This window comes from Lepisosteus platostomus, chromosome 20 (assembly GCF_059453375.1).
Source record: "Lepisosteus platostomus isolate fLepPlt1 chromosome 20, fLepPlt1.hap1, whole genome shotgun sequence".
NCBI lineage: Eukaryota > Metazoa > Chordata > Actinopteri > Semionotiformes > Lepisosteidae > Lepisosteus > Lepisosteus platostomus.
The window spans coordinates 16,889,084-16,912,911 of NC_142630.1; the positions used below are offsets into that span (position 1 = coordinate 16,889,084).

At 50.4% G+C, this 23,828-nt stretch overlaps 2 protein-coding genes across 8 annotated transcripts in view; both read right to left on the minus strand.

Annotated features, from left to right (window-relative positions):
- The window catches only part of nlrc5 (NLR family, CARD domain containing 5), a 35,488-nt gene extending 23,490 nt beyond the window's left edge, over positions 1 to 11,998 (minus strand). For 3 of the 6 annotated variants that reach the window (XM_088613843.1, XM_088613842.1, XM_088613841.1), the window contains exons 1-14: positions 9,181 to 11,592; positions 8,684 to 8,994; positions 8,354 to 8,416; positions 7,485 to 7,556; positions 5,046 to 6,768; positions 4,504 to 4,587; positions 3,352 to 3,435; positions 3,009 to 3,092; positions 2,664 to 2,753; positions 2,239 to 2,301; positions 2,051 to 2,101; positions 1,469 to 1,552; positions 1,075 to 1,158; positions 488 to 577 (exon numbers count right to left, since the gene is read on the minus strand). In XM_088613843.1, the coding sequence (XP_088469969.1) occupies positions 488 to 577; positions 1,075 to 1,158; positions 1,469 to 1,552; positions 2,051 to 2,101; positions 2,239 to 2,301; positions 2,664 to 2,753; positions 3,009 to 3,092; positions 3,352 to 3,435; positions 4,504 to 4,587; positions 5,046 to 6,768; positions 7,485 to 7,556; positions 8,354 to 8,416; positions 8,684 to 8,994; positions 9,181 to 9,374 (3,077 nt within the window). In that variant the 5' untranslated portion in view covers positions 9,375 to 11,592. Of the gene's footprint in view, positions 1 to 487; positions 578 to 1,074; positions 1,159 to 1,468; positions 1,553 to 2,050; positions 2,102 to 2,238; positions 2,302 to 2,663; positions 2,754 to 3,008; positions 3,093 to 3,351; positions 3,436 to 4,503; positions 4,588 to 5,045; positions 6,769 to 7,484; positions 7,557 to 8,353; positions 8,417 to 8,683; positions 8,995 to 9,180; positions 11,599 to 11,776 lie in introns of those variants that run through there. The other 3 variants (XR_015928674.1, XM_088613844.1, XM_088613845.1) reach the window with 3 other exon arrangements.
- A 2,330-nt stretch (positions 11,999 to 14,328) lies between these two features.
- cetp (cholesteryl ester transfer protein, plasma) lies at positions 14,329 to 22,845 on the minus strand. 2 transcript variants are annotated; one of them, XM_088613796.1, is made up of 16 exons: positions 22,548 to 22,845; positions 21,659 to 21,773; positions 21,336 to 21,467; positions 20,966 to 21,036; positions 20,756 to 20,843; positions 19,496 to 19,565; positions 19,180 to 19,240; positions 18,611 to 18,702; positions 17,674 to 17,853; positions 17,424 to 17,474; positions 16,604 to 16,756; positions 16,052 to 16,119; positions 15,860 to 15,902; positions 15,684 to 15,750; positions 14,647 to 14,732; positions 14,329 to 14,553 (listed from the first exon to the last, which is right to left on the minus strand). In XM_088613796.1, exons 1-16 carry the CDS (start codon positions 22,672 to 22,674, stop codon positions 14,479 to 14,481), a joined length of 1,479 nt encoding a protein of 492 aa, XP_088469922.1. In that variant the 5' UTR covers positions 22,675 to 22,845; the 3' UTR covers positions 14,329 to 14,478. The 2 variants fall into 2 exon arrangements, with proteins under 2 accessions (XP_088469922.1, XP_088469921.1); XM_088613795.1 differs by having other exon boundaries at positions 15,684 to 15,753; positions 22,548 to 22,843.
- Positions 22,846 to 23,828: the final 983 nt, after the last annotated feature.

The following is a 23,828-nucleotide window of genomic DNA, read 5'->3' on the forward strand; positions in this document are numbered from 1 at the left end:
ACAGAATGGGTCTTTCTTACATAAAAACGGTTAAAAACCACAACAGAACCGCACAACAGAACAACAAGAGCAAAGGCCCACTTTCATTTTGCATTTTAGCACTTTTTGCATTTCGTTTTGCAGTCCTGCTGCTCAGGCTTGAAGCTGCCAAGCATAACGGAAGCTACACACCAGCAGGATGCTTAGCAACACACATGCTGTCGTTGAAAAGGCTTCCTGCAAAAAACATTTCATCACAGACACGCTCTAGTGATGTCATATAGGAAGGGCTGCTGTCTGGGATTGACTGCAAAGCTCATTCAGTCGCTCACTGACGCTGAAGCCGTAAATTCCAGACCCCAGAGCAGCAGGAAGAACAACACATTGCAAGGCCCTGCATTAAAAACATGGATTCTGTTCTGGAGGAAAAACATTTCTGAAGTTGTTTTTTTCCATCATCTCAGGATCCCCTAGTCCAGGCACGCGAGGAAAGATCTGTTCTCGATACCTGACGTCCACAAGGACCACCCTGGGGCACAGCGCCAGCGAGCGGGACAGATAGCCTATCCCATCCACAGAGATGCAGTTGTTGCAGAGGCTGAAAAGGCAGAAGGAGCCCATTAACGCCCGAAACGCTGCATTAACACAAGCTGTGTGAACTGTCTACATTTAAAAGCACAGGTGCCACAACAACCGACTTCACCGACTTCTCCGCCCACCCTTACGAGGAACGTCCAGGGCAAATTGCTGCAGCTTTTGTGCAAGTGCACCTCTCTGGCTTTACTGAACTTTTACCACAATCTCACCAGACTCTACTGCACTTCTCTGTGCTCTTGCCTTGGTGTGCCACCACTACTTTTCAAAACCACCTCTTATCAGCCAAGGGAGTGAGATAAGTGCGCTGGAAGATCTTCAGTTATCAGCACTCTTGTAAAAAGCAGCGTGTTCTAGATTGCAGAATTACTCTGCATCAAGTGTCTGTGCATGAAAAAGTCCCTGGACCCGAAGAGTCGCAATAAAAAAAGGTGTTGTACTGACTCACAAGGATTTTCACAACTGACTCTCAGGGGATTTTTGCTCTGTTGTCTAACTCACGTGATCTGTGTAGAAACAATAAGCTGAGGCAGGAAGTCGCACAGCGTCATGAACCCTTCGTCTTGCAGTCCGTTCCCAGATAGCCTGCAAACGCAGAGCAAAGAGGCTCACCAGACACGACCACTGGGTGCCCTGAATACGACAGCTCAGCCGCATCGATTTCTGCCCGACAACGCAATGTACCACACAGACAGCAAGCGAGGTTCAGAGATTCATCTCACACAGAGATGGACCTAGAGAACACTGAGTGTCTGCAGGGATGAGTAAAGGACTGAATTTCAGAGCTTGATTAAGAAATGCGTTCATGCATGTTTACATCACTGTTAGATCTTAGCTTCCATCAGCCAGTTCTCCTGTGAAAGAGTTTCTCCTTAGAAAGATAGAGTGCACTTACTCAATTTCAGAAAGCCCTGGGCATCTGGTCAGGATTTCACACAGTATTTTCAGCTGGTCGGCTGTCATGCTGTAGTTCAGAAGGCTTGGAGGCAAAAACCAAAAAGAAGATAAAAAATGAAGAAAAGGAAAGAGAAAAAGAAATGAAGAAAGGAAAGGGCAGGGAAACTGGGACATATATCTCTGGTCCTCAGTCCTACTCTCTCCACCTGGGCCTTAACCTCCAGTACATATCAATGTATGTAATCCCCTTTGCTTCTTTACATTTTTTGCTCTCAGGTCTTGCTTTCAAAATTACACTTTTCCAACTACTTTGTGTCTATTAATACCACCGTTCAGAATTTTAGCCTCAGACACACCAACCGAGGAGTGAGAGCAGACTAGACATCCGTTACAAACCCTGTACATTTATTAAGAGCTGAAAGAAAAAGAAAGTCAATATCCCATTGCCTGCGGTTACGAACTGAGCTGAAGCACAACAAACCAGAAGATCCAGTGTTCCCCCAGCACTGGGATTGAAGAAGGCTGTGGCCGTGAGAGCAGTACTCACTCCACCCTGCCCGAACTCAGGCCTGAATCTCACCTGAGTGAACGACTGGCGCGACAGAGACCGACGTCTTTCCTGTCCACGGACCTTCAGGGGAGCAAGACAGAACAGAGAGAGATGGGCACAATCAGCACATGGAGAGTCGGAGAGGTGCTCGGTGGGGAGGGACACCTGGTACCCGGTGGCCCTGGCATGCCCAGGTGTGTGATTTGTAAAAGCCATACCTCTCTGCGTCTGCAAGCCCCACCGATCCTCTGGAAAAGAGGACTTCTGCCTCCTTCGCTCCACTACGAAAAACGACAGAGAAATTACCCGGCCCTAGTGCAGGTACTCACAATACTCATAATATTCACTGTATTCCTGTCTGACTGGGGCTCTCCTCAGACATGACAAGAGTCTGTGCCGATTTTGGAGCGCAGCTCTCAGGTGGAGCAGCCAAAAATTAGAAAGGGAACCCTGTGCTGATTTGAGTTTGTGGCCAGTCGTCTTGTTTATGTTGGACTCTGTTTCTCTCTAGTTCTGCTTTTCCTCGGTGAGTGACTTCTGCAATGTTGCTGGCTTACAGTGCACTGCACACACGGTAAGTAGGAAACAGTTTACAAAATTCCTAAACACCAACCCACAAGTGTGTAGCCAAAACAACACTTACTTGACACGTATTTCTTCAATGTTTAAACACGAGCACATTGATTTCACTAGTATGAAGATCCCATCCAGTGTATAGGCATTGTTGCTTAAACTGCAAAAGAACAGTCATTATGTTTCAACTTCACCCTTAACATTTGCCCACAGTAAAAATCGCCATTTCCCAGAAACCCGGTACTCTTCATTTTTAAACATGTTTTGGCAAAACTGGAGCTATGTCCTTTTTTCATAATCACCATCAATAAGCATGATTCTGATATATGAAGAGTATATATAATTTAATGGCATATTTGCTTTATTATTTCAAGTAAATCTATGAACAAAAACATAAGAGGAGGGAATTGCTCACATCACTCTCCTGAGGGATTTGAACTTTGGGAAAATGTTCGCGATTTCTTCCAGACCCTTGTCAGTCAGGACATTTTCACTGAAACTAAAAGAAAAAATTTGTGTAAACAAATTATTGTCACCACCCAGTTCAAAAAGTTTAAACATTTGCGTGTGAGAGTTTAATCAAAAAGAATAGAATAAAAATAAGATAAAAAACGATTTTAATTATTCTTGCATTACAGTGCATTTTGATTTAGAAGCAAAGGTGGACACTTGTCTTTTGACTCTGGGTGAAAATTAGCATCACTTGGACAAGAGAAGGGAGGACAGTTCTGCAGGTCATTACAAGAGCAGGGTCATACTTCAGCTCCATCAGGCGCAGACAGCTGGGCAGCACTGCGGCCAGCTTCAGGGTCCCCACCTCGGTGATGTTCCCGCTGACGAACCTACAAGCAGGTCACAGGCCGTTATGAACACAGCTGACATTTTATTCAAATTGCCTGATCATATCAGCCATATCACCCTGCAACTCACAACTGGCAACCCCCTGAAGCTAAGCAGGTGTGAGCCTGGTCAGTACCTGGATGGGAGACTCCTGGGAAAAACTAAGGCTGCTGTTGGAAGAGGTGTTAGTGGGGCCAGCAGGGGGCGCTCACCCTGTAGTCTGGGTGGGTCCTAATGCCCCAGTATAGTGACGGGGACACTATACTGTAAACAGGCGCCGTCCTGTGGATGAGACGTAAATCTGAGGTCCTGATTCTCTGTGGTCATTAAAAATCCCAGGGCGTTTCTCGAAAAGAGTAGGGGTGTAACCCCGGCGTCCTGGCCAGATTTCCCATTGGCCCTTACCAATCATGGCCTCCTAATAATCCCCATCTATGAATTGGCTTCATTACTCTGCTCTCCTCCCCACTGATAGCTGATGTGTGGGGAGCGTTCTGGCTGCTGTCGCATCATCCAGGTGGGGCTGCACACTGGTGGTGGTGGAGGGGATCGCCATTACCTGTAAAGTGCCCTGAGTGGAGTCTCCAGAAAAGCGCCATATAAGTGTAAGCAATTATTATTATTATTATATGAATAACAAAACTGAAACCTGATGCATGTTCTTGTTTTCTATACTTCTTCCTGTTAAGGTAGGAATTATTTCTATTTAGTTCACTTGAAAAGATATAACTCTCCTGCTCCTCCTTTTATATGCCTGCATATATCAGTGAATCTCTAGCTGATGCATTGCCCTACAGCAGCCTATGGACTCTAAATGGTGAACTGTAGCACCGATTAATGCTGCAGAGTCAGTGACAGCAGGATCTGAGTTTCCTGTCCCACCGGAAGCACAAGGATCCTCTGTAACCCACCCAGGCTCAAGCACAAAGAGGCAGTGGCACAGCCCAGATTTGAATCAGGACCTTCTTGACAACAAGCCCTTTAACTGAACTAGTCAACCACCCAGCCTCCTTATAAGCATTTCTGAAAGCTGTCGTGTCAAAGTGCTGCTCCTCTCCTCCCACACTTACTCCAGTTTCCTCAGAGACGTAAGGCTGGGGAGAATTCCTGACAAGGCTTCGGCAAATCTGTCATCGTATTTTCGGCTCCGAAACCTAGAAAGATTATTGGGAAGATAAAGATCAAGCTGCCCATACCGTATGTGTGTGCGAATAGATATACACACAGGCAGAAACACACACTTTCAGCACACTGTCCCAGTGCTTAGCTTTGACAGCTAAATTACAAAATTACTTATCAAAGCAAAAAAAAATATTTCAGACTGCAGAAACTCCCAGCTGAGCTCCATAGTTAAATATAATCTCAAACAAGGCTGGAGGGCTGTATTGTTTCTGTGTAGATACTTTTACTAAAGACTATTTGACATGCACCTCGTGGTTTCAGGCTCCAGTCATCTTGGAGAGATTCTGTCCAGATGGCTTTATATGAAAATGAACTTCTTTCTCCCCAGCAGAGAATGGCTGTGTCCTTTCGCGGACCAGGTTTTTAAAAATGGCACCAGATCTTAACAAGGTAGCTTTTAAAGCCTGTTACTAGAGAGAACTGCACTTACATGAGCGAGTCTATGGCAGTACAGCTGGTCAGAACATCCAGGCAATCCGGCTCCATGGAGCATCCAGCAATGTCCAGGCAGATGGGTCTCCCGGCCTCCTTGATAACAAAGGCCAGCGCGACCATGTCCACAGGGGCGAGCCGGAAGTTCCTCAGCTCGTATCTGTCTCGTGCCCCCACGGCCCTGGCCAGCTCCCTGTCCTGGCTCTCGTACGTGCAGCGGCACAGCTCGATGAGCTTGGGCCCCGTCAGGCTGCTGGCCGCCAGGGACCTGAGGATCTTCACGATGGCTTCCTGTCTCTTCCGGACCTGCAGTGTGCCGCGCCTGGACATCTGCCCCAGGAAGGAGGTGCACTCCCTGGAGGCCAGCCCGGACACGTACAGGTGGAAGGTGTCTGTGAACACCGTCTTGGGGTCGGCCTTGGTGGTCCACCTGGACTTGAGGTTGAACTTCTTCTTCAGCTGGGCCTCCTGGACGCTGTCGCTGGTCATCAGGTGCAGGGCAGCGAAAAACTCCTGGATGGTCAGGTGGATGAAGGCACAGCCCATCCCTCGGGATCCGTCCTCCTTCTTGACCTCGAACTGGGTCAGGAGCCCGGCCCGGAACGCAAACTGCACCGTGTCTTCAGAGTCTTTCTGGGCGTAAAACACGATGTTACTGTCCTCCAGCCCCGTCATGGCCAGCTGGCTCAGGGCCTCGATCTTGGTCCGGTACTGCTGCAGCAGTGGCGACGACGGGTCCCCGGAGCTACAGCCGGCCTGCATCTTGCTGAGGAAAGCGCAGACGATCTGGATGTAGAACTGGGTCATGGTGTGAGGTAGCTTGGGCAGGCCGGGCCCCTTCTCCAGCAGGAACTCCAGGCAGACGCAGCTGATGAAGCACAGGGCCGGCACACAGCACATGTTGCGAATGTTCCTGTTGCTCAGGAGGCTGCCCACGGCCTGGTCCCTGAGGGGGCTGTGCTGGAAGTACCTCCTGGCGTACTCCTCCACCCTGCGGTAGTCGAACCCCAGCACCTCTCCCACCTCGTCCACCGCACGGAGCGGCAGGTCCGGCACGTCCTTGGGTCTGCAGGTCACCAGCAGCGTGCAGCCTCGCAGCAGGCGCCCGCAGTACAGGCTGGAGAAGAGCTCGGCCACGGGCAGCGGCTCCTCGGGGCGCAGGCCCCGCCCCGGGCCCGGCGCCGCGAACCTGCAGCGGAACTCGTCGTAGCCGTCGAAGATGACGCACACCCGCTGGGGCCTGGCCAGGACGGAGGCCAGGACGGCGTCTCCCGCCCCCTCCTCCGGCGGCAGGAAGAAGTCGAACAGCAGCTGCCGGAGCGACAGCGGCCTCCGGATGAGATTGAGCTGCCGGAACTCGAACAGGAAGAGGAACTGGAACGGGGCCAGTGCCCCCCGCGCCCAGCGGCGAGCGAGGTCGCGGACCAGCCGCGTCTTGCCTGTCCCAGCTGCGCCCCGCAGGACGGTGACCCGCGACGCGGCGGTGGCGGGGGGCTTCAGCAGGTCCGCTATGTCCACGTAGTCCACGCTGTCCTCCGGGTCCTGGGGCGCCGGCACGTCCCCCCACGCGCGGTCCGCTCTGTCCCTCAGCTTCGCCGAGTTCTTTTGGACCACGATCAGGGGCGACTCCTCCAGGCCCAGGGAATGGGGGATTCCCTGAGAGGCTCTCCCGTCCAGGAGCAGCAGCCTCTTCATGGCAGCTTCATAACTCTCTGCAAAGTCTGTGAAAAAAGCAAAACACCTGCGGTGAGCTGTGCCTCCAGCGGGACAAGTGTTTAATTCGAGTTCTGGGACGAATCCGGCCGACATACAGGTTGCACGAGCTGGTTGCAGCGCGGTGACGGCACCCCCCTACTCTGACCCTGCGCACAACTGGGATGTCGGCTGGCCGGGCCGAGGAAGGTCTTCTTTAGCTCAGCCGGCAATACCCCAGTTGAGCGACGCTGGAGACCCGGGTTTGAGCCCGCGAGGTGAGGGATGAACTGGGGCGGGAGCGGCGAGGGCACAAGCCCAAGAACTTGAATTCGCTCTAGTTCTTTACAAACAAACCCTTAACAAGTGGCCCTCTCTGATTACGGAGAAGTGTTCCAAATAGTGCAGCTTGTGTCCTACCTTTTCTTGTGGGACAAAACTGCAGTTGACGCTAAATTAGCGGTGGGATTTCACCACAGGTCCCTGGAAGCTCCGCACGTGCCCTGACAGCTAACACTACAACACAGGAAGCAGCATCGGCTGCAGCTGGCAAAGATCACTTGACCCAGAAGGGAGTTTTCCTGTTTCTCCTCTGTCCTCCCCCTCTGACACCAGCGGAGGCGCTCGTGGCCAGTGCTGGCTCCAGTGTGCTTGTTCGTGGCACAGGCGGCTGGAAACACAGGGGCTGAGGCCAGTCCAGGGTGCTGTGCTGTCCGGCCGGTTGGGTCTGGTGTCTGCTGCTTACCGACACAAGGCCGTTTCCCCTGGCTGAGCGGTGCTGGCGGGAGATCTGCTGCTGCGCGGCGCCTCTGGCTGTCTGATGGCGACAGGAAAACAGACATCACTGCCATGCCAACAACAAGGACGAGCTGGCACTGCCCGGAGAGGCCTGGTCACGTTAAAGCACCCATTTCCCAACACCCGGGACAATTTCACTGCGATCCGTTCACCGGCTCGCTCGTTAAACTGTGTCATTTAAAGAATATGTTGGACCATTTAACACTTAGAAACTCTTCTTCTTTTCCCTCGTGACATAAAAACCAAATGGGAAATTTCCGTTTCAGTTTAACTCTGGTCCCTGAGGTTTATGCTGTTTGTCATGTTGACCATTATAGAGATAAACACTTAAAAAAGACCCGTTTAATATGATGGTGACTATTGGACGGGTATTTACACACTTAGCGCTGAAGCGTGTCGCAGGCTGTTCCTGTGTGTGAAGAGGGTTTGTTTCCTGTCTTGGCTGGGGGTGTTGATGAAAAATTCCTCCAGACGCCCCAGCGCGGGGGGGAATGCAGTTGCCATGGCGCGTTGTTAGGAAGTAGGCTTTGGGTAACACTTGATCTCTCGCTCCCGCCACCTGACAAACGGGCTCTGCCGCACACGCCAGACTCCGGGATGGGAAACAGCGCGGCGCTGCTGCCTGCCTCCCGCAGCTCGCTGTCTGCTGGGGAGCGGAAACCGCGGCACCCGCCTTCACAGTGAAACCGACTGTGAGCCTCGAACTGCGCAAGTCAGGCGACAAGCAGGTGCAGAGAAGAGCTTCAGAAAGCTTCGTGTCTATAAAGGGGTGTGAACTCCGTGCGCCATTGAAAAAGAATAAGAGCGGGAGATTACCTGGGTTGTGTGGAGCAGGGCTGATCTCGTTTCTTTGCTCGTTTTCACTGGGATGTTCAGAGACTGCAACACAGCAGTAAAAAAGGCAAACCGGGTGTTAGGATATCTTGTTCGGAGGGCCGACACAGCTCGGTCCCGTGTAGAAATCAAATCAATGGAAAGTCAGTTTAAATTGTCCAATTCATTAAGACCTCATTGAGAATGTTGTGGAAAAAAGTGTATTTGCTGCATTACACACACAAAAAGAAAATGGCATCTTAAAATGTTATGCCCCCCCCTGCAGAAAACATGGGTCCCAGTTTCCCCGTGGGATCAGGGCGCAGCGCTTACAGTCTCCGGCCGCGGACATCAGGCGCGTGTCCAGCTGCATGGGCAGGTCGGTGCACAGCAGGCACACGGCATGGAAGAGCCGGCGGCACGCGGCGCCGCCCTTCCCCTCGAACAGCTCCACCAGCCGCGAGACCCGCTGCCCGCGGTCGGCCAGGCGGCGCAGCTCCTCCTGCTCGTCGCGCCCCAGCAGGCCGCTGACCTGCGCCAGCACGTCCTCGGGCTGCCCGGCCAGCACCTCCACCAGCTGCGGGCCCACCTGCGCCAGCTCCGCCGCCGCGTCCGCCGCGCCTACCTCCTCCATCGCCGCGGCCCTGCCGGACACACACGCGTCGAGGGAAGAGAGGGAATCGTTTCAGAAGGGACTTTGAAGGGGTAGCACATAGTTAATCATTCGGCTTTACACTGACGGGACCCATCTGATTCGCCAAAAGCGATTTGTTCCGAAGTTTGTGCACTGTGTGTGGAAACTAGGATGAATGAGACCCACTTACACTTACTGTTTAAAGCACGGCCAGTGCAGAACTGCCTTTAACTTGCTGTTGCGTTCTGCTCCTTCACCTTGTAGCCGCGGGGCTAGAGATAGCCTAAACATCTTCAGGGCTGCTCTCCGAGCGAGCTCAATTCGGTTGATTGTCATACGCACAAGTGCAATGAAATGCTTATTTGCATGTGCGCTCCAATGCAAAGACATTAAGGAAACACCAAAAAGTTAAATAATATAAAACTTTAAAAAATGACAGACAAGCAGTGTGAGAAAAAACGTCAGTGGTAGCCGGCAGTAGGCTCACAATATGGAGTGTTTCTCGCACTGCTTGTATAAATTGTATGTTAACATGTTGCTGCTCCTATTCTGTGTTTCTGTTTTTGGTGATTTCATGTCTTTGTATTGGAACATACATGCAATTAAAAAACGGCTTTTGTAACTAATAGTTTAGTTCTAAAAACATCATCGACATAAATATGCAGATACATATATGTTTAAAATATTATCTCCGTTTGCATCTCGGACTCGTGTCACGCTCCAATACTCATTTTCACAGTTTTAAACTCACACTATGGCCACGAGCACGACAATGGTGTAAACACCTGTTGACTGACGCGTCTGGCAATCTGCTGGTGTTCGGAATACCGGTTTGAATACAAAGGAAATGTCTTTTTTCGCACATTAGAAAACAAGACTGGGAGACATCAGAGAAACACCTCTTGCCCCGCGCCCATCACTCCGACACCTCCTAGTTTTTCCCCATTTCCAGATTTCAGCTACTATGTTTTTTTTCTTCTGTACGAATTAATTTTGTGAACTAATTAAGAAAATCTTGAAAGAAAATCTTCGTGCGAAGCGAGAATATGTTATACTGGAGTAGAAGTCTAATTTCTCACAGTGTGGTGAGCTGTCGGGCTCGGATAATAATAATAGCACAAAGGCCACTATATTTTATTTCGAAATGCCAGTTTTTGTTGAAGGAAATCAGCGAATTGACATTTTGACAACCATTATATCTTAGCTGAGCATGTCAGAGTGAATATGCTCTAATTGTTTTGTTACACTCCACTATTTTTAATTTGTGGCAAATACAAAAGTCGCTGGAAGACTACTGCTGGCTCAAACTGTCCAAACTGTGGTCCCGCTCTGCGGTCTGCGGTAAACTTGCGGGTCGTGTCGGGTGTGCGTGTATCTGTATCTTTTTTGTATTATTTCAATTAAAAGTCACCTACCGTACTGGAGCTTAGGACTTCTTTTTATACCTAAGTACGCCCAATAAATGCAGAAGCGACATTAATATGACATTATTTCAGATCCCAGAGGCAAAATGTGTTCCTCTATATTTGCTGCTCTGTGATAGTTGCGCTGTGACCGCTGTGCTTCCGATCTCTTTAGACACCTGAGTCTGAGTGTGTTTTCGAACATCATTGTAATGCGGTACAGTCGTATTACCACAGAACTGTCTGATGTCTACTTTAAAACCAGTCTGTTTTTCACTTAACATGATCAATTCTGAATATTTTTTTTGCGGGGATTATACCATTGTTAGGCGTTGTTTATTTATTTATCAATAAATGTTAAATAATAATTGTTAACGTGTACGATGATCCAAACGAGTAATTACTTGACGATTTCTATTTTAATAACGGCCACCGCGGTGACTTGTCCAGGCAGTGCAGGGCCTGACCCTCTGAATTTCCCCTGAGAATAAAACGCGAAAGTAAACGATCCCTTCATTTCAAGACAGCTTCTCGCTCCTTCGCGTTGCAAGGATGCAAAGCAGAGAAAATACAACCGCAGCCCCTGTGATTGAGCAGAGCTCGGGCGGGCCCAGCGAGTCGAGCTGCTGGCGAACAGACTCGGAACCGAGCAAGCCCGCGGAAGACGGCGCGACGCCTTTTGAAGTTTACCCAAAGTTACGTCGTACTTGAAATGTAACACAGCCTCTTATTCTAAATGTTAGGATACTTGTTTCGGCAGACTTGAGTTTATGAGCATGCGTGTAACTAAAGCGTGGTTATATTTTTAGTCCACTGGCGCCTTTTTAAGCCTTTGTCCTAAATTTACGCTGCAGGCAGGAAAAATAAAAAAAACAACAACTTTTAAATACACAGAGGAACCACGCCCTTGTGTATCACAACGGATAAAACCGTATTCCTAACATATTATTTTTATTTGTATAGCATATAACACTCTTTAAGACACAATATATAATTTTGATATACTGTAATCAGCATCGCCATAATGAAGTCCTGTCGGTAACCCCGGTCACAGGGTAACGTGCTCCCCAACCTCCTAGCATCCGGCTTCGTTTACAGATAAGCCTATACCTGCCGCACGAAATCCAACACTTGAAAAACTAAAGCACGTAAACTAAAGCTGAAATAAAGAAAATATGAACGCGATCTGTGTACGGCTAATGTCTGTATAATCCTGTACGCAGCCTGTAGCCTCAATACTGTAATTCTGCACTGATTCCTGGCCTGTAACCCTTTCATTGCACAGCGAAGGCAACATATCGAAGTGCTGCTGTTTTACACATTTTTTTTCAACATATAGAGAGATTTATTCTGCAAAGAAAGAGAAATCCACTTAAGAGCTTTTCTTACCCGAGCCTGGAGCGTCCCACATCTTTGTGAGAATTCGAAAGTGAAACTTAAACGTAATACTTTTATTTTCGGATCATATCAATGCGATAGCGGTATATATATACACATTAAAAAAGGGTCGCGGTAGTTCTTACACGTGCAACTCCCCCTTTCTGTGCACAGTATTAAAAACCTCGGTAAACAGATTTTTCGACAACAGAATTTAATTACGACACTGGCAATTGTGGAGTTCCTAACATTTAAAGAAACACACAAAAAATACAACTTTTCTATCAAACGTGTTCAGAGTATTAAATTTACACGCAGGTACGTGGTCTCTCTCCAAAGGAAGGTGTATGAAAATGGATCTCATCTCTCCTGAGAGGGGACGCCTCTGAGCAAAGCCAGGCGGCTGCTGTGCGTGGCGCTGGTGGACCACTAGGAGGCGCTGTGCCCACTGGACTCGAATGTGTAAACTAATGTCTCAGTACAGTTACCTGTGGCACTGTACTGTAGGAGGTGTTGTAGTGGATGACATGTGGGTTATTTGCCTCAGTGTCCTGGTTAAATTCTGCTCTGGGATTGCACAATCCTGCCTTCCTGCAGTCTCCTTGGAATTCCGAAAGACTCCTTCAGCTTCCGATTCGCCATTTCAGCTTTCAGCTCAGAACTCCAGCTCTGGGAAACCCCCCTCTCCTGGCCTGTGTGCAGGGGGGCTGCTGTGTGTCACCCCAGGGGGAGGGGGGGGGGGTGAAGAGGGTCCCCACCTCTGTGTTAAGTACTCTGACATCCCCTGGTGTGAAGGGCGCTATATAAATGCACAAGAATGACCATCATCGACAGGCAAACGGAGAGACCCTACACCTCCATTGGTGGTGGAGAGGAGTCCCCATTACCTGTAAAGCGCTTTGAGTGGAGTGTCCAGAAAAGCGCTATATAAGTGTAAGCAATTATTATTATTATTATTATTATTATTATTATTATTATTATTATTATTATTATTATTATTACTGATGGAAATGAAGATTGTGGAACTGACAATGGCTGAAACACAGAAGCAGTACTGAAAGAAATGAAGAGTCTGAAGATAAGATAAGATCACTTTATTGGCCATATACAATTTCTTGTATTAGGAATTTTTTTCGCATACCCCAGCCTGCTCTCCATGAGACACACAGACAGGGAGAGAGAAGCTGGGGGTCAGAGCACAGGGTCGGGCATTTATACGGTGAGGAGCAAAAGACACAGAGTTAGTACAGACACGAAAGGAAACAGCCCTTTTGGTACTTCGCTTAGTGTGCATGAATTCTTCTGTCTATTCACTTCCTTGAGACGCAGTGGCATGGAGTGCCCAGTCCAGAAAAATACTGGTGTAACAGGTTACAGGGCTGACATTCAAACGACTTTGCCGTTACGTAAGCTGTCCGGGTCGGGTCTCGACAGCAGGAGTTTCAGAAACATACGCGTGGGAGCTGGTAACACACTCCACTGGGACCCTTTAAGGCGAAGCAGCACACGTCGAATGTGAAGGGTCACTGGGCTCGCGCTGGCCTGCGGTTTTTGTATGGAACAAAACAAAAACCAAGCTTGACATGTGTAATCACCACCTGTGCCAGTGAGGTCTGTATTACTCAATGGCGCCTCTGAGGCTATAACTGGCAGAGCTGTGGCAGCTGGTATTCCCCTGGCATCAAACCTGCGGTAGAGAGGGGCGATAAACTGAAGCACAGAGCAAAGATCGACAAGCTCAGACTGTATCTTCACTTGAGATTTATTGATCCCTGGACTAATATACTTCAGGTATGTCTGGGGTGGTGCTGTCCCTTGTTGTTAATAATTGTGCGTGATCACTAAGGCTGGTGGTGATCTTGTTCTTCAGGTAGGAAAGGAATCCTGTGCTGCTTGACACTGGCATTCAGGCTGTACCTGTCATGCCTACTTATTTACCAGGACGCCAGCAGAGTTCTTTGGCTATGTAAATGTCACAAACACCCCTGTTTGTTGAAACAAAAACAGAAACCAAGCTGGTAAGACACTAAGCCTGCCTCCAACAGCTGCTCTGGCCTGGCAAAGCTTAAGTGTCTCCCAGATCTACACCCTCTGCTGGTCACACTCGCACACTGCTGCAGGCTCCTGCCTCCTGCGCAAGTGAGGAAAACGAAAGTCCACTTCAGAGGCCCAGCACAGCCTGCTTTGCATCTTTCGCTAACAGGGAAGTTTCGAGATGGGCTCCGGAGCGAAGGGGATTTCTTCACAGAATGTGGCAGCATTTGGAAAACTTAGGGGATTTCCTGACAGTTGTGAGTTTTAATTTAACACAAATTAGAGAGCTAGAGAGCTGTCAGGCGCAGCAGACAGCTGTACCCTCAGGAATTTCAGTGGCACTGCAGCAGTTCCGGGTCGGCCTGAGCCGTGCACAGAGATCAGAGTGGGTCAGCTGCCTTCAGAGCCGCCTGTCTACCCTTCTCCCACACCTGCTGCGCGAAAAACCTCCGGATTTCAGTCATTGTAATAATCGTCATTTTAGTAATCGAGAAAGTCACAGCAGAATAAATTGACATCATAAAACATAATTAGAAAATCAGACATCTTTTAATAAGCAGAAAACACAAACAATGCCTGTTGTGACAATGTACATGTGCAGTCCAGCCTGTTAACCTGAAGCTCAGCTGTGAAGTCCCAGTGGTACAAAATCACGTCTGGCGAGGTAGAGGAGCTTGTCCCTATAAAGTCCTTTGGAGAAATTCAACCAGCAGATGGTGAGGGAAGCCAAAGTCCAGCTGCACGATGACATACCCCTGCAGAGAGAGCAGGAGACACCTCATCGTCTTTCCAAAGCCCCGTGAGGACCTCGCCCCCCAGAGGCTACTCTCTCCCGGCACCCCATTTACCTGCTGCGATACAACCTCAGGATCGATGAGCTCGAACAAGCTCAGTCCATGACTGTCCATCAGTGCCGTGAGCCCGGGTTCGAGATCTGGGACAGGAGAGTAAGATGTCATTCATGCGGGCCAGTGTGTGTCTGGTGATGCACAGGATTTGACTGCAACACCTTCAAGGCAGCTTTTCTCACATTGAAATTAAATAATGGTTGAAGATGAAAAAATAATCACTTCTAGGTAGCTCTGTATAATTAAGCCATTCCTGTTAGCTCTGTTTTGGGGAGCAGAGGTGGCTGTTAACCAGACTGATACAGTCAGTCTCACTGATACTGCATGACTCTCTATTCATGTTTTTGTATTATTGTTATTTTTATATTAAGTACTTTTTTCTTGAGCACTACCAGGAAATGTATACTTACCTTTTGCACCATTTTTTGCCTAGTCTATATTCTTATGGCATCTGTGATCAGCCCTGACCACCAGTCACATGGTGTTATTGAGCAGGATATTTTTAGCTTTTGGGCAGCATGGTAGTTAACATTGCTGTGGGTTTCCTCTGGGTGCTCTTGTTTCCTCCCACAGTCCAAAGACATACTTGTAGTTTAATTGGCTTGAGGGGTGTGTGTGTGTGTGTGTGTGTGTGTGTGTGTGTGTGTGTGTGTGTGTGCCCTGTGATGGACTAACGTCCCATCCAGGGAGTATCCTGCCTTGTGCCTGTTGCTTGCTGGGATAGGCTCCAGCTCCTCTGCAACCTTAACCTTGAAGACTCTGTCAGGAAATGGATGGACGCATTAGCTATGGATTGGTGAAAAACCTCTCGCAAAAGTGAATCCCAAATGCACTGGTAAACAGAGGATACAGTTGTCTATCACTGCTGCTTTTAAAAATCCCCACAAAGACTGGTAGACAACAGCAGCCTTTTAATAATTGGGGGGAAATCTGATATTTCTAGGCAAGTGTAGAATTCTCCTCCACAATTTCAAGTGCTCTAACAGCAAAGTTTAAGAGAAGGGACTGAACTGGCACAGTGGTAAAGAGAGACTTACAAGACACCACTTTGGGCACACCGATCTTCTCCACTACCTCCTTGAGGAAATCCACATCTGAGACCTCCTTCTAAAGTGAAGCATTCACAGACGTTACACACAGTCTTGTCAACATAGCTGAGCGACCCCCCCAGTGAGGAGCTCTCTCTGCGACACACATACAGTTCAAAACTCACCAGGTCGTTTCCCACCCAGGTGGACGCTTTTAGGATGGAAACCCTTTGAAAGACAAGTTACAGTGTGATTAGACTCCTGGTTCACATCGGTGGGCCCCTCTCTCCCAGAGTGCTGCAGAGTGCTGAGGGACAGTCAGGACAGGCAGTTCCTCTGTGTTGCTGCTAGTACAATCTGCACTGCTTCTCACTTACTGTGAAGGTCTGGCATCCAAGAACAGCTTCTTATCAGCATAAGATGCTCGGACGACGACCTCCACCTCCTGAGGAGCAAGGAAAACACTACTGTGACAAATAAACAGATTGTGAATCACAACTGTATTCACAACACAGAACATGTGCAATTAGTATTAATGTTAAAATTAGAATGATAAAATTGCTTGTACTGAAATGAACAGATTGTCCACATTTCACTATCTGGTGACGAGACAATTTTATTCTGACGCTCAGCTATCAGTTGATCGGCTCCAGTCTAACATCTGCTATCTGGACAGCAGTGGCTGGGACACACCTGCCTCTGAGCTGCCACCCAGCTGCGTCGTGATTTGAAGCCTTCTCAAACCCTGAAATTATCCTCCGCCTCGCACTCCAACCCTCTCACTTTCCCTCAAACGCTCCACCAGAAAGCAACAAATCCAATCCGCAACAGAAAACTCCAAGCCCCTGGTTGGCATCTTATAGCATTTCACCCCTCCTGCTGCTTTCTGCTGTGAGGACGGACATCAGCCGTGCCCGAGCGGAGCTGACCGTTTCGAAGTGCAGGCCGAGATCGTGGCCGGCGGAGACACCCTTCAGCTCCACGGCGGACACGCTCCGCACGAAGGTGCCCTGGGGTGTGGTCCACAGCTGAGGATCAGACAGGCTCCACACCTTGGCCTCCGGGCTCTCGGAGGACAGCAGCTGGGGACACAGGGAGCGAAGGACAGGAGGCTCTGTCAGCACCGCTGCTGGGGTCATGAGCAACACAGCCGTGCCCAGAGGGAGAGGCCAGTGACCTGCCCCTGTCCTGCTGGGTCACTCCTCTCACTCGCTGGGGGTGCAATCAGATGAGCGAGCATCACCCCACTTCCTCTCGGGCTCTGCTGGTCAGCTGAGAGGGGAATCTGGCCGCAAACATTGAACCCTTTCAACAGAAAACTCTGTGTATTTATTTGCATGAGGTCTCCATGAAGATCATACACTTCTGTTCTATGATGGGCACGGATTGGGGAAAAGTGTTAAAGAAACAGGAAGGCAGTTAAGGCACACAGTTAGAGGGACAGTTGAACTGTGGAAAGTAAATATTGACCACATCTCTGGTTCCAAGCCAATTCAAGTCAAATACAAACTGTCTGGAGGCCAAAGAACAGGTTTAACCACACAAAACTTTATCAGAATCTTGCACAAGGCATGTAAGCAGCCGTCATTCACTTTCTCTCTCTCTCTCCTTCCCCGATAAGAAAGACACTGTTGCGTTTGTATCTGCATCTAACATGCAGACTGACTGCTACTATTACAGGGAAAACAACTGCTCCCCTGTCACCATGGCAACTGGCCCTCGGCCTGCGTGGCCCCACAGCGCTCATACCTGGCTCATGAAGTCTGGGGTGGCCGCCATGAGGTTTGTGCGGAAAAGTCCCTGAAAGAGAAATATTCTGTCAGCCAACACGAGTGTTAATTGAGTGACACAGTTTCGACAGCGAAGCCGTCCTGTGTAGCGATGTGGTGTGGTCTAGCAGTGCAGGCGCAGTGGAGCAGTGGTCTTAGTGTGACAGCAAAGTGGGACGAGTCGGGGTCTTTCCACGACGGTTTGTTCTCGAAGTGTATAGAGAGCGGACCTGGAGCTCCTCGCCGGCGATGTGGCGCACGAAGCGGCCGTCCCGGTGGGCGGCCGACACCAGCGGGCCCAGCACCTGGTCCGAGATCCAGAAGTACAGCATGCGGGACTCGGTGAGCTGCGCCGGGGAGAAGGCCGAGTCGCTGATGCGGGCCGTGGCGTTCCCCAGCCTGGCCAGCCCCTGGGCGGGACGAGGGAGGGGGTCAGAGACTCGGGAGCCACAGAGTGTCACGCCTGACGTCCCTCCCTAGAGGGCGCTCCACTGCTCCCATTAGTGTTCCCGTCACTGTTGCTAAGCTCCCCAGGTGTACCTTCTTAGGTGTCTTATTTAAAGACCAGCTCCTCCAGTCCTCGGGGCTCAACATTAGGGTAAGGATGTCACGAGGCCCGCCTGGCACCAGGAAACCCCACATCGGTCTCCTGAGGGCACAGGCCTCTTCTCCGACACCTCCCACTTCCTGAGCCCGGGGTCTGGAGGACCTCCCTCGTCACCCTTGGACCTCCATGTTCTTGTGTTCCCCTTTCCCGGGGATTTGAACCTTGTCGCGTCCCAGGATGGCTTACTCGCCGCTGGACTCCCGGACTGGGCCCTGACCTGCCTTTGGACCTGTTTGGATTTGGATGCCGTTCTTTGTCTCCCCAGTCTTAGGGACTGTCACTATTATTTTGTGCACTATTAAACCCCCGTGTGTTTCCTTTCACCACGCCTCCTGTTTTCTCCAGCTCTTACCGCAACGCATACGGTCTACTGCAAGACCTGACACGGATCTCAGTCTGTGGTCGTAACACCGAGGGCGACTTCACTGAGAGCACAGAGGGTGGGAACAGGCAGGAAGACGCTACCCAACACAAGACGGGCAGGCAGCATGGGGAGTGATGTGGACTTCCTTACTGCCTTGCTAGGTGAAGGTGAAAGGAGTGCTGAGCGCTCTGCGTACCTTGTGGTGAGACTCGATGTAGCCGGCTTTCAGCACAGGCGAGGCGGTGATGGAAATGTCCACCCCGATGTCCCCGTCGCTTAGGAAGAGCTCTGGAGAGTGCAGCAGAGTCCCGTCAGTCTGTGTGGGACACCTGACATCGGCGCAGCCCCTACCCCCCGCCCTCCTCGGCCCGCTCGGGTCAGGGGGTCCTAACACCTGCCCTGATCCTGGTCCCGGTGCTGGTGCTGGTTCTGGTCCTGCAGGGCTTTCCCCGTGCAGGGGGACGGGTCGAGACCCCTAAGCAGGATGCCAGACCCATGACAGAGTCCTGGTGTGATTCTGACAATTCTGCCTCGCTGAGCCTGCCTCTGGGACAGCCAAGAGCAGTGGGATTAATCCCAGGCAGAGGCAGGGCTGGACCGTGGACACAGCGGCTCCAGGCTCAGCACAGCCTGTATTCGGAAAAGCCCAGGCTGCCCTGGTTCAATATTGTGAGGAGACCAAATACATTTAAAACCCTGCACACATTCCCCTCTGAAAATGCCCAAATCTTGTCCAAGTACCCAGCCTGCAACGGAAAGGGATACCTGCACGTTCCTGGATAAATCCAGCCAGAATATTCGCCAAGTTGTTAATTTCTTTGCAAATCTGAAAAACAAAACAAAATGCCATTTGTTAGGGCACATTTGACAGGCGGCTGCTGTTGGCTGTGGTCTCCGTCCTTCGCTGGAGGCGGGGACTTGATCTTCCTGCACAGCTGTTTCTGGCGTCTGCAGTTGCAGTTCAGCACGAAACAGCAGAGGGCAGTGTTGGGCCACTGCTGCCGCAGTTTCTCAGTTTCCAAACGGGCAAGGAGCACAGAGAGCCTCAGAAAGCTCCAGAATTTCCATGGAAAGTTCTCACCTGACTCTTGATGACGAGTTTAACGGTAAAGGACACAAAATCTGTAAACAACTTCTTAATCCATCCTGGCCTACAGAACAAAAACAAAAATTCTATTAGAAAGGTTAGCAATGAGAAGGGGTCCTTCATCACGTGCAGCCAGTTAACCAGTTTCCTCAGGGTGAAAGGATTACAGGGGTGAGGTGCTGTTTATCTGTGACTCACACTCTCGTAGCATGACCGTCCCTCGGACCTGAATACTGTACCGGAACAGCTGGGGTGGAAACACTTGCCACTTGCATTCCTGGCCATTACAGGACCTTTCCCTTCCCACACACTGATTAAAGCTCCTTAATTTCTTAATTAACACAGATACTGAAGATCACTTTGATAGGTGCAGTCGAACGGAAGGACCTGGCCACACCTTCCACCAGGTCACCATAGCAACCCCACCTCACTTCCCGCTCACATGACAGAGCACAGCTGTGGGACTGCAACCAATCATGATGCACTGAGGTGTGCACCGGGGCTCTATCTCAGACGTGCACCTGGGCTCTATCTCAAACCTGCACCCTGGCTCTATCTCAGACCTGCACCCTGGCTCTATCTCAAACCTGCACCCTGGCTCTATCTCAAACCTGCACCCTGGCTCTATCTCAGACCTGCACCTGGGCTCTATCTCAGACCTGCACCCTGGCTCTATCTCAGATGTGCATCTGGGCTCTATCTCAGACCTGCACCCTGGCTCTATCTCAAACCTGCACCCGGGCTCTATCTCAGACCTGCACCTGGGCTCTATCTCAGACCTGCACCCGGGCTCTATCTCAAACCTGCACCCGGGCTCTATCTCAGACCTGCACCCGGGCTCTATCTCAGACCTGCACCCTGGCTCTATCTCAAACCTGCACCCGGGCTCTATCTCAGACCTGCACCCGGGCTCTATCTCAGACCTGCACCCTGGCTCTATCTCAAACCTGCACCCGGGCTCTATCTCAGACCTGCACCCGGGCTCTATCTCAAACCTGCACCCGGGCTCTATCTCAGACCTGCACCCGGGCTCTATCTCAGACCTGCACCCGGGCTCTATCTCAGACCTGCACCCTGGCTCTATCTCAAACCTGCACCCGGGCTCTGGCTCAGGTGTGCAGGTTTTGAGCAGGAGCAGGTTTCCACATGGGTCTTGAGCCCCAGAGGGGCACCTGTACAGGGCAGCTGCCTGGCATCTCTCACTCTGCCCAGGGGCCTGACCCTGCGGAGTCTGGGTGTTGAACAGCAGCTTACTGCCGGTCTCCTTGCAGGTGGAGCAGCAGCCTGTGGAAGGTGAGGTAGCAGTCGGACGTGTCCGCAGCCACTCGGCCGTCCCGGCAGTCTGGAGAAGGGAGGAGCGTCAGAATTACTCACCGGTGCGCTCCGGCTCAGAGCACACACAGCCCCTCTGCTGGAACCCGAAGGCCCAGTCGAAAATCCGAGAAAAACCTGGATGACACTTACAGAGCTTTGTGTTGACTTCGAGATCAATCTGCGACTCGATTTCGAAATCCAGGGAGTGACCCAAGTTGACCCTGTTGGAAAAGTGCCGTTAACTTGAGATTTTAATACTGCAAACACAATTCTGCAGTGACGACCTCGCTCTTGTCTTCCCCCAAGAAACCACAGGCAAGTCAAAAGACATTTTTATTTCACTCAGCCCCCTGCACACAATTACAGAACAATAAACAGGTCGGAAGGCCAAACCTCTCCAGTTACATGAAGCGGAGCTGAAAACCCCTTAGATATGGCAGACAGCTCCCTGCTCACCGATTCCAGGCCGTTTCTGCTAGTGCACACAACAGGACACCGGGCCAACCCCGGCAGTACTCACAACCAGTTTCCGTATCCGTAGGTCAGGGTGCCCTTGAAAGTGGCGCTGACGTTCGTGATGTCTATTCCCACGGCATCGTCCTCCCTGAGCTCCACATCGCTCTTCCCGATGGAGACGTTCGAGATCCACAGGCTGGCAGGGGGAGCAAAACACACAGCCGGCCGCTGGCGCGTCAGAAAGGATTCTCGTTTTTTGTGCCCTCCCAGATCAGCTCACCAGTTTTGTGTGTTCAGTTATACGGCGAGAAAGAGGGAAAGTCTGATCCCCGCTCTGAGGCAGAAGCAGAAGGCTCCTGAGCTGGAGGTGCAGCCGGTCTTACTCACTTGTTGAGCCCATACCGCACCTTCCCGATGAAGAGGATGGACTTCTCCCCACCCATGTCTGGGTACTTGGCGTGCGTGAAGGCAGCCTCGATGACCTTGGTGGTCTGCTCGTTCACTGCAACGACAAACCGCTGCTTCTCTTTAGCACCCCTTCGCTAACCCACAGGGCCAGGAAGAAATCTGGGAGATCTGGGAATCGCTGCATCCAACCGTCGTGATCAGGAGGAAACTCAACCACAAGCTGCACAACCCCGTAAACTTCCAGGACCTGTAAAAAGTTCAATCTTCAAGGTGTCCAAAAGCAGAGCGAGAGCAATTCAGTTTAAGTTGTCGTGAACAATTTGTTTTTGTGATGCCGGGAGAAGGCAGTGTGCATGCAGGTCAAGCGTCAGCTCCTTTGCAGAAAGTGAGACTAAAACAATAACAGAGGGTGAGATCTAACTATCTAATCGCACTGCTGCCCTGTCTCCCGCCAGCACCACAGATTCCAAGATCAGACTGTGGAGACTCCACTGTCTTTAGGATTTCACTACAGCCAAGCTCTCTGTTACTGATTCATTTTAGATCTTTCTTTCATTTTCAGATCATGAAAAGTCACCTGAAACCTTTTAATTGCCGGCAAGATGCCAGTGATCAGTAGAAGTCCCTGAGTACGTCAGTAGTGTGATCAAGCCAGCTGGGCTGGAGATCAGAAGATGCCCAAGTCTGAAGAGAAATCCCAGTGTTGAGCAAAGCTACAGAAACAGAGCATGAACCTGGAGGAGAAAGCTATCTGGAAAGCGTATGATACTAGGCACATCGTTCAGAGGACTGAAGCCGATCTGCAGTAGTAAAAGCCACCAGCTCAAGAAAAGCACCCTGGAGGCGATACAGGAGCTGCTGTACTTACACACGAGGGCGGCCGGCTTGGTTATCCTGCACGCTATCCCTGTGGAATTGAAAACCGATCCGTAGTCTTCGTCACAGGCCAGGGCCCCGGTAGCCACACAGCACAGCAGGAGAAGTAGGAACATCATGCTGCCGTTTCTCTCTCGGTTCACAGATGCAGAGCTCACAGGCGCGCAGACTGACCCTCTGAGTGACCAGTGGCAGAGCAGTGAGGAGTGAAGAGGAGGAGGGGGGCTCTGTGCCCCTGGAGAGGAAACTCCCCCCTTCCCCCAGGACAAAGAGCTCACATTTCCCAGCAGCCCCGCTCCCTGAGACCCCGCCGGAGTGCACAGCTGGCGTTCTTGAACACGCTGCAGCGGACAGCGGGGAAGAGGAAGGAAGATCGCGGTCAGGGGGTCAACAGGCCTGAAGAGGCTCGCCTGTTTGATGAGGGAGTAGAAACATCGGGTCCTGTAATTGCTGTTCGCTGGAGAGCTGAGACTTATTTCCAAGAAATCAGGAATGAAGACAGGGGGTCAGAAGGCAAATAACCTAGAGTAACCCCTCTCCGCCTGTTAGGGGTGATTGAACTGCTGCACACAAGGAGGGGCCTGAGTTTCCAGGGAGGGAAAACAGAGGAAGCCGCTACAAGAGACCTCCAGGTCTCTCAATGTTCACTTTCAAACAAAACTGCACCACTACCCTGGATTTCTCGGTCCATGACACAGGGGGACTGTTGTAGCAGCAGGATTTATCACATTCAATTGCAGCAAAAATCCAAAGGAAGACAGTACTTATTAACCTCCTTTAAAACCTCCCGCATCTAAAAACAACTTCCAGGGATCTAATGTAAGACTGATCAACATGCAACAGCTCCCAATCTTTCAGAATGACTTTTTATAAAGAATCCTCCCCCCTCTGAGATGGCATTCTGCTCCATGAGCACAACAAAAATCAACTCCTGTTCCAACACTCGTTCGCTATTGCTTTGTTCAAGAGGTACACTGGGACACTCAGCATCATTGTTTTAAGAGCCAAGTTCTCAGGTCTCACAAAAATGAAGAAAAAAAAAACAGATACAGATATCAGCATTATTAACAGATTCAAAGGCATAGTGACTTGCTAAAGGAAAATGAGGCTACAAAACGACAAATTGCCCGGCGTTCTCCCAGTCTGTTTTCCCCAGAAGCACAGAGATAGGCAGTAAACGCTGTGCTCCCACACAAACGCCCGTGACTGCAGCAGCCTAGTGGAAGGGAATGAGCAGAAGGCAATTTGCAAACGGTTTCTTTGATCCTCACAT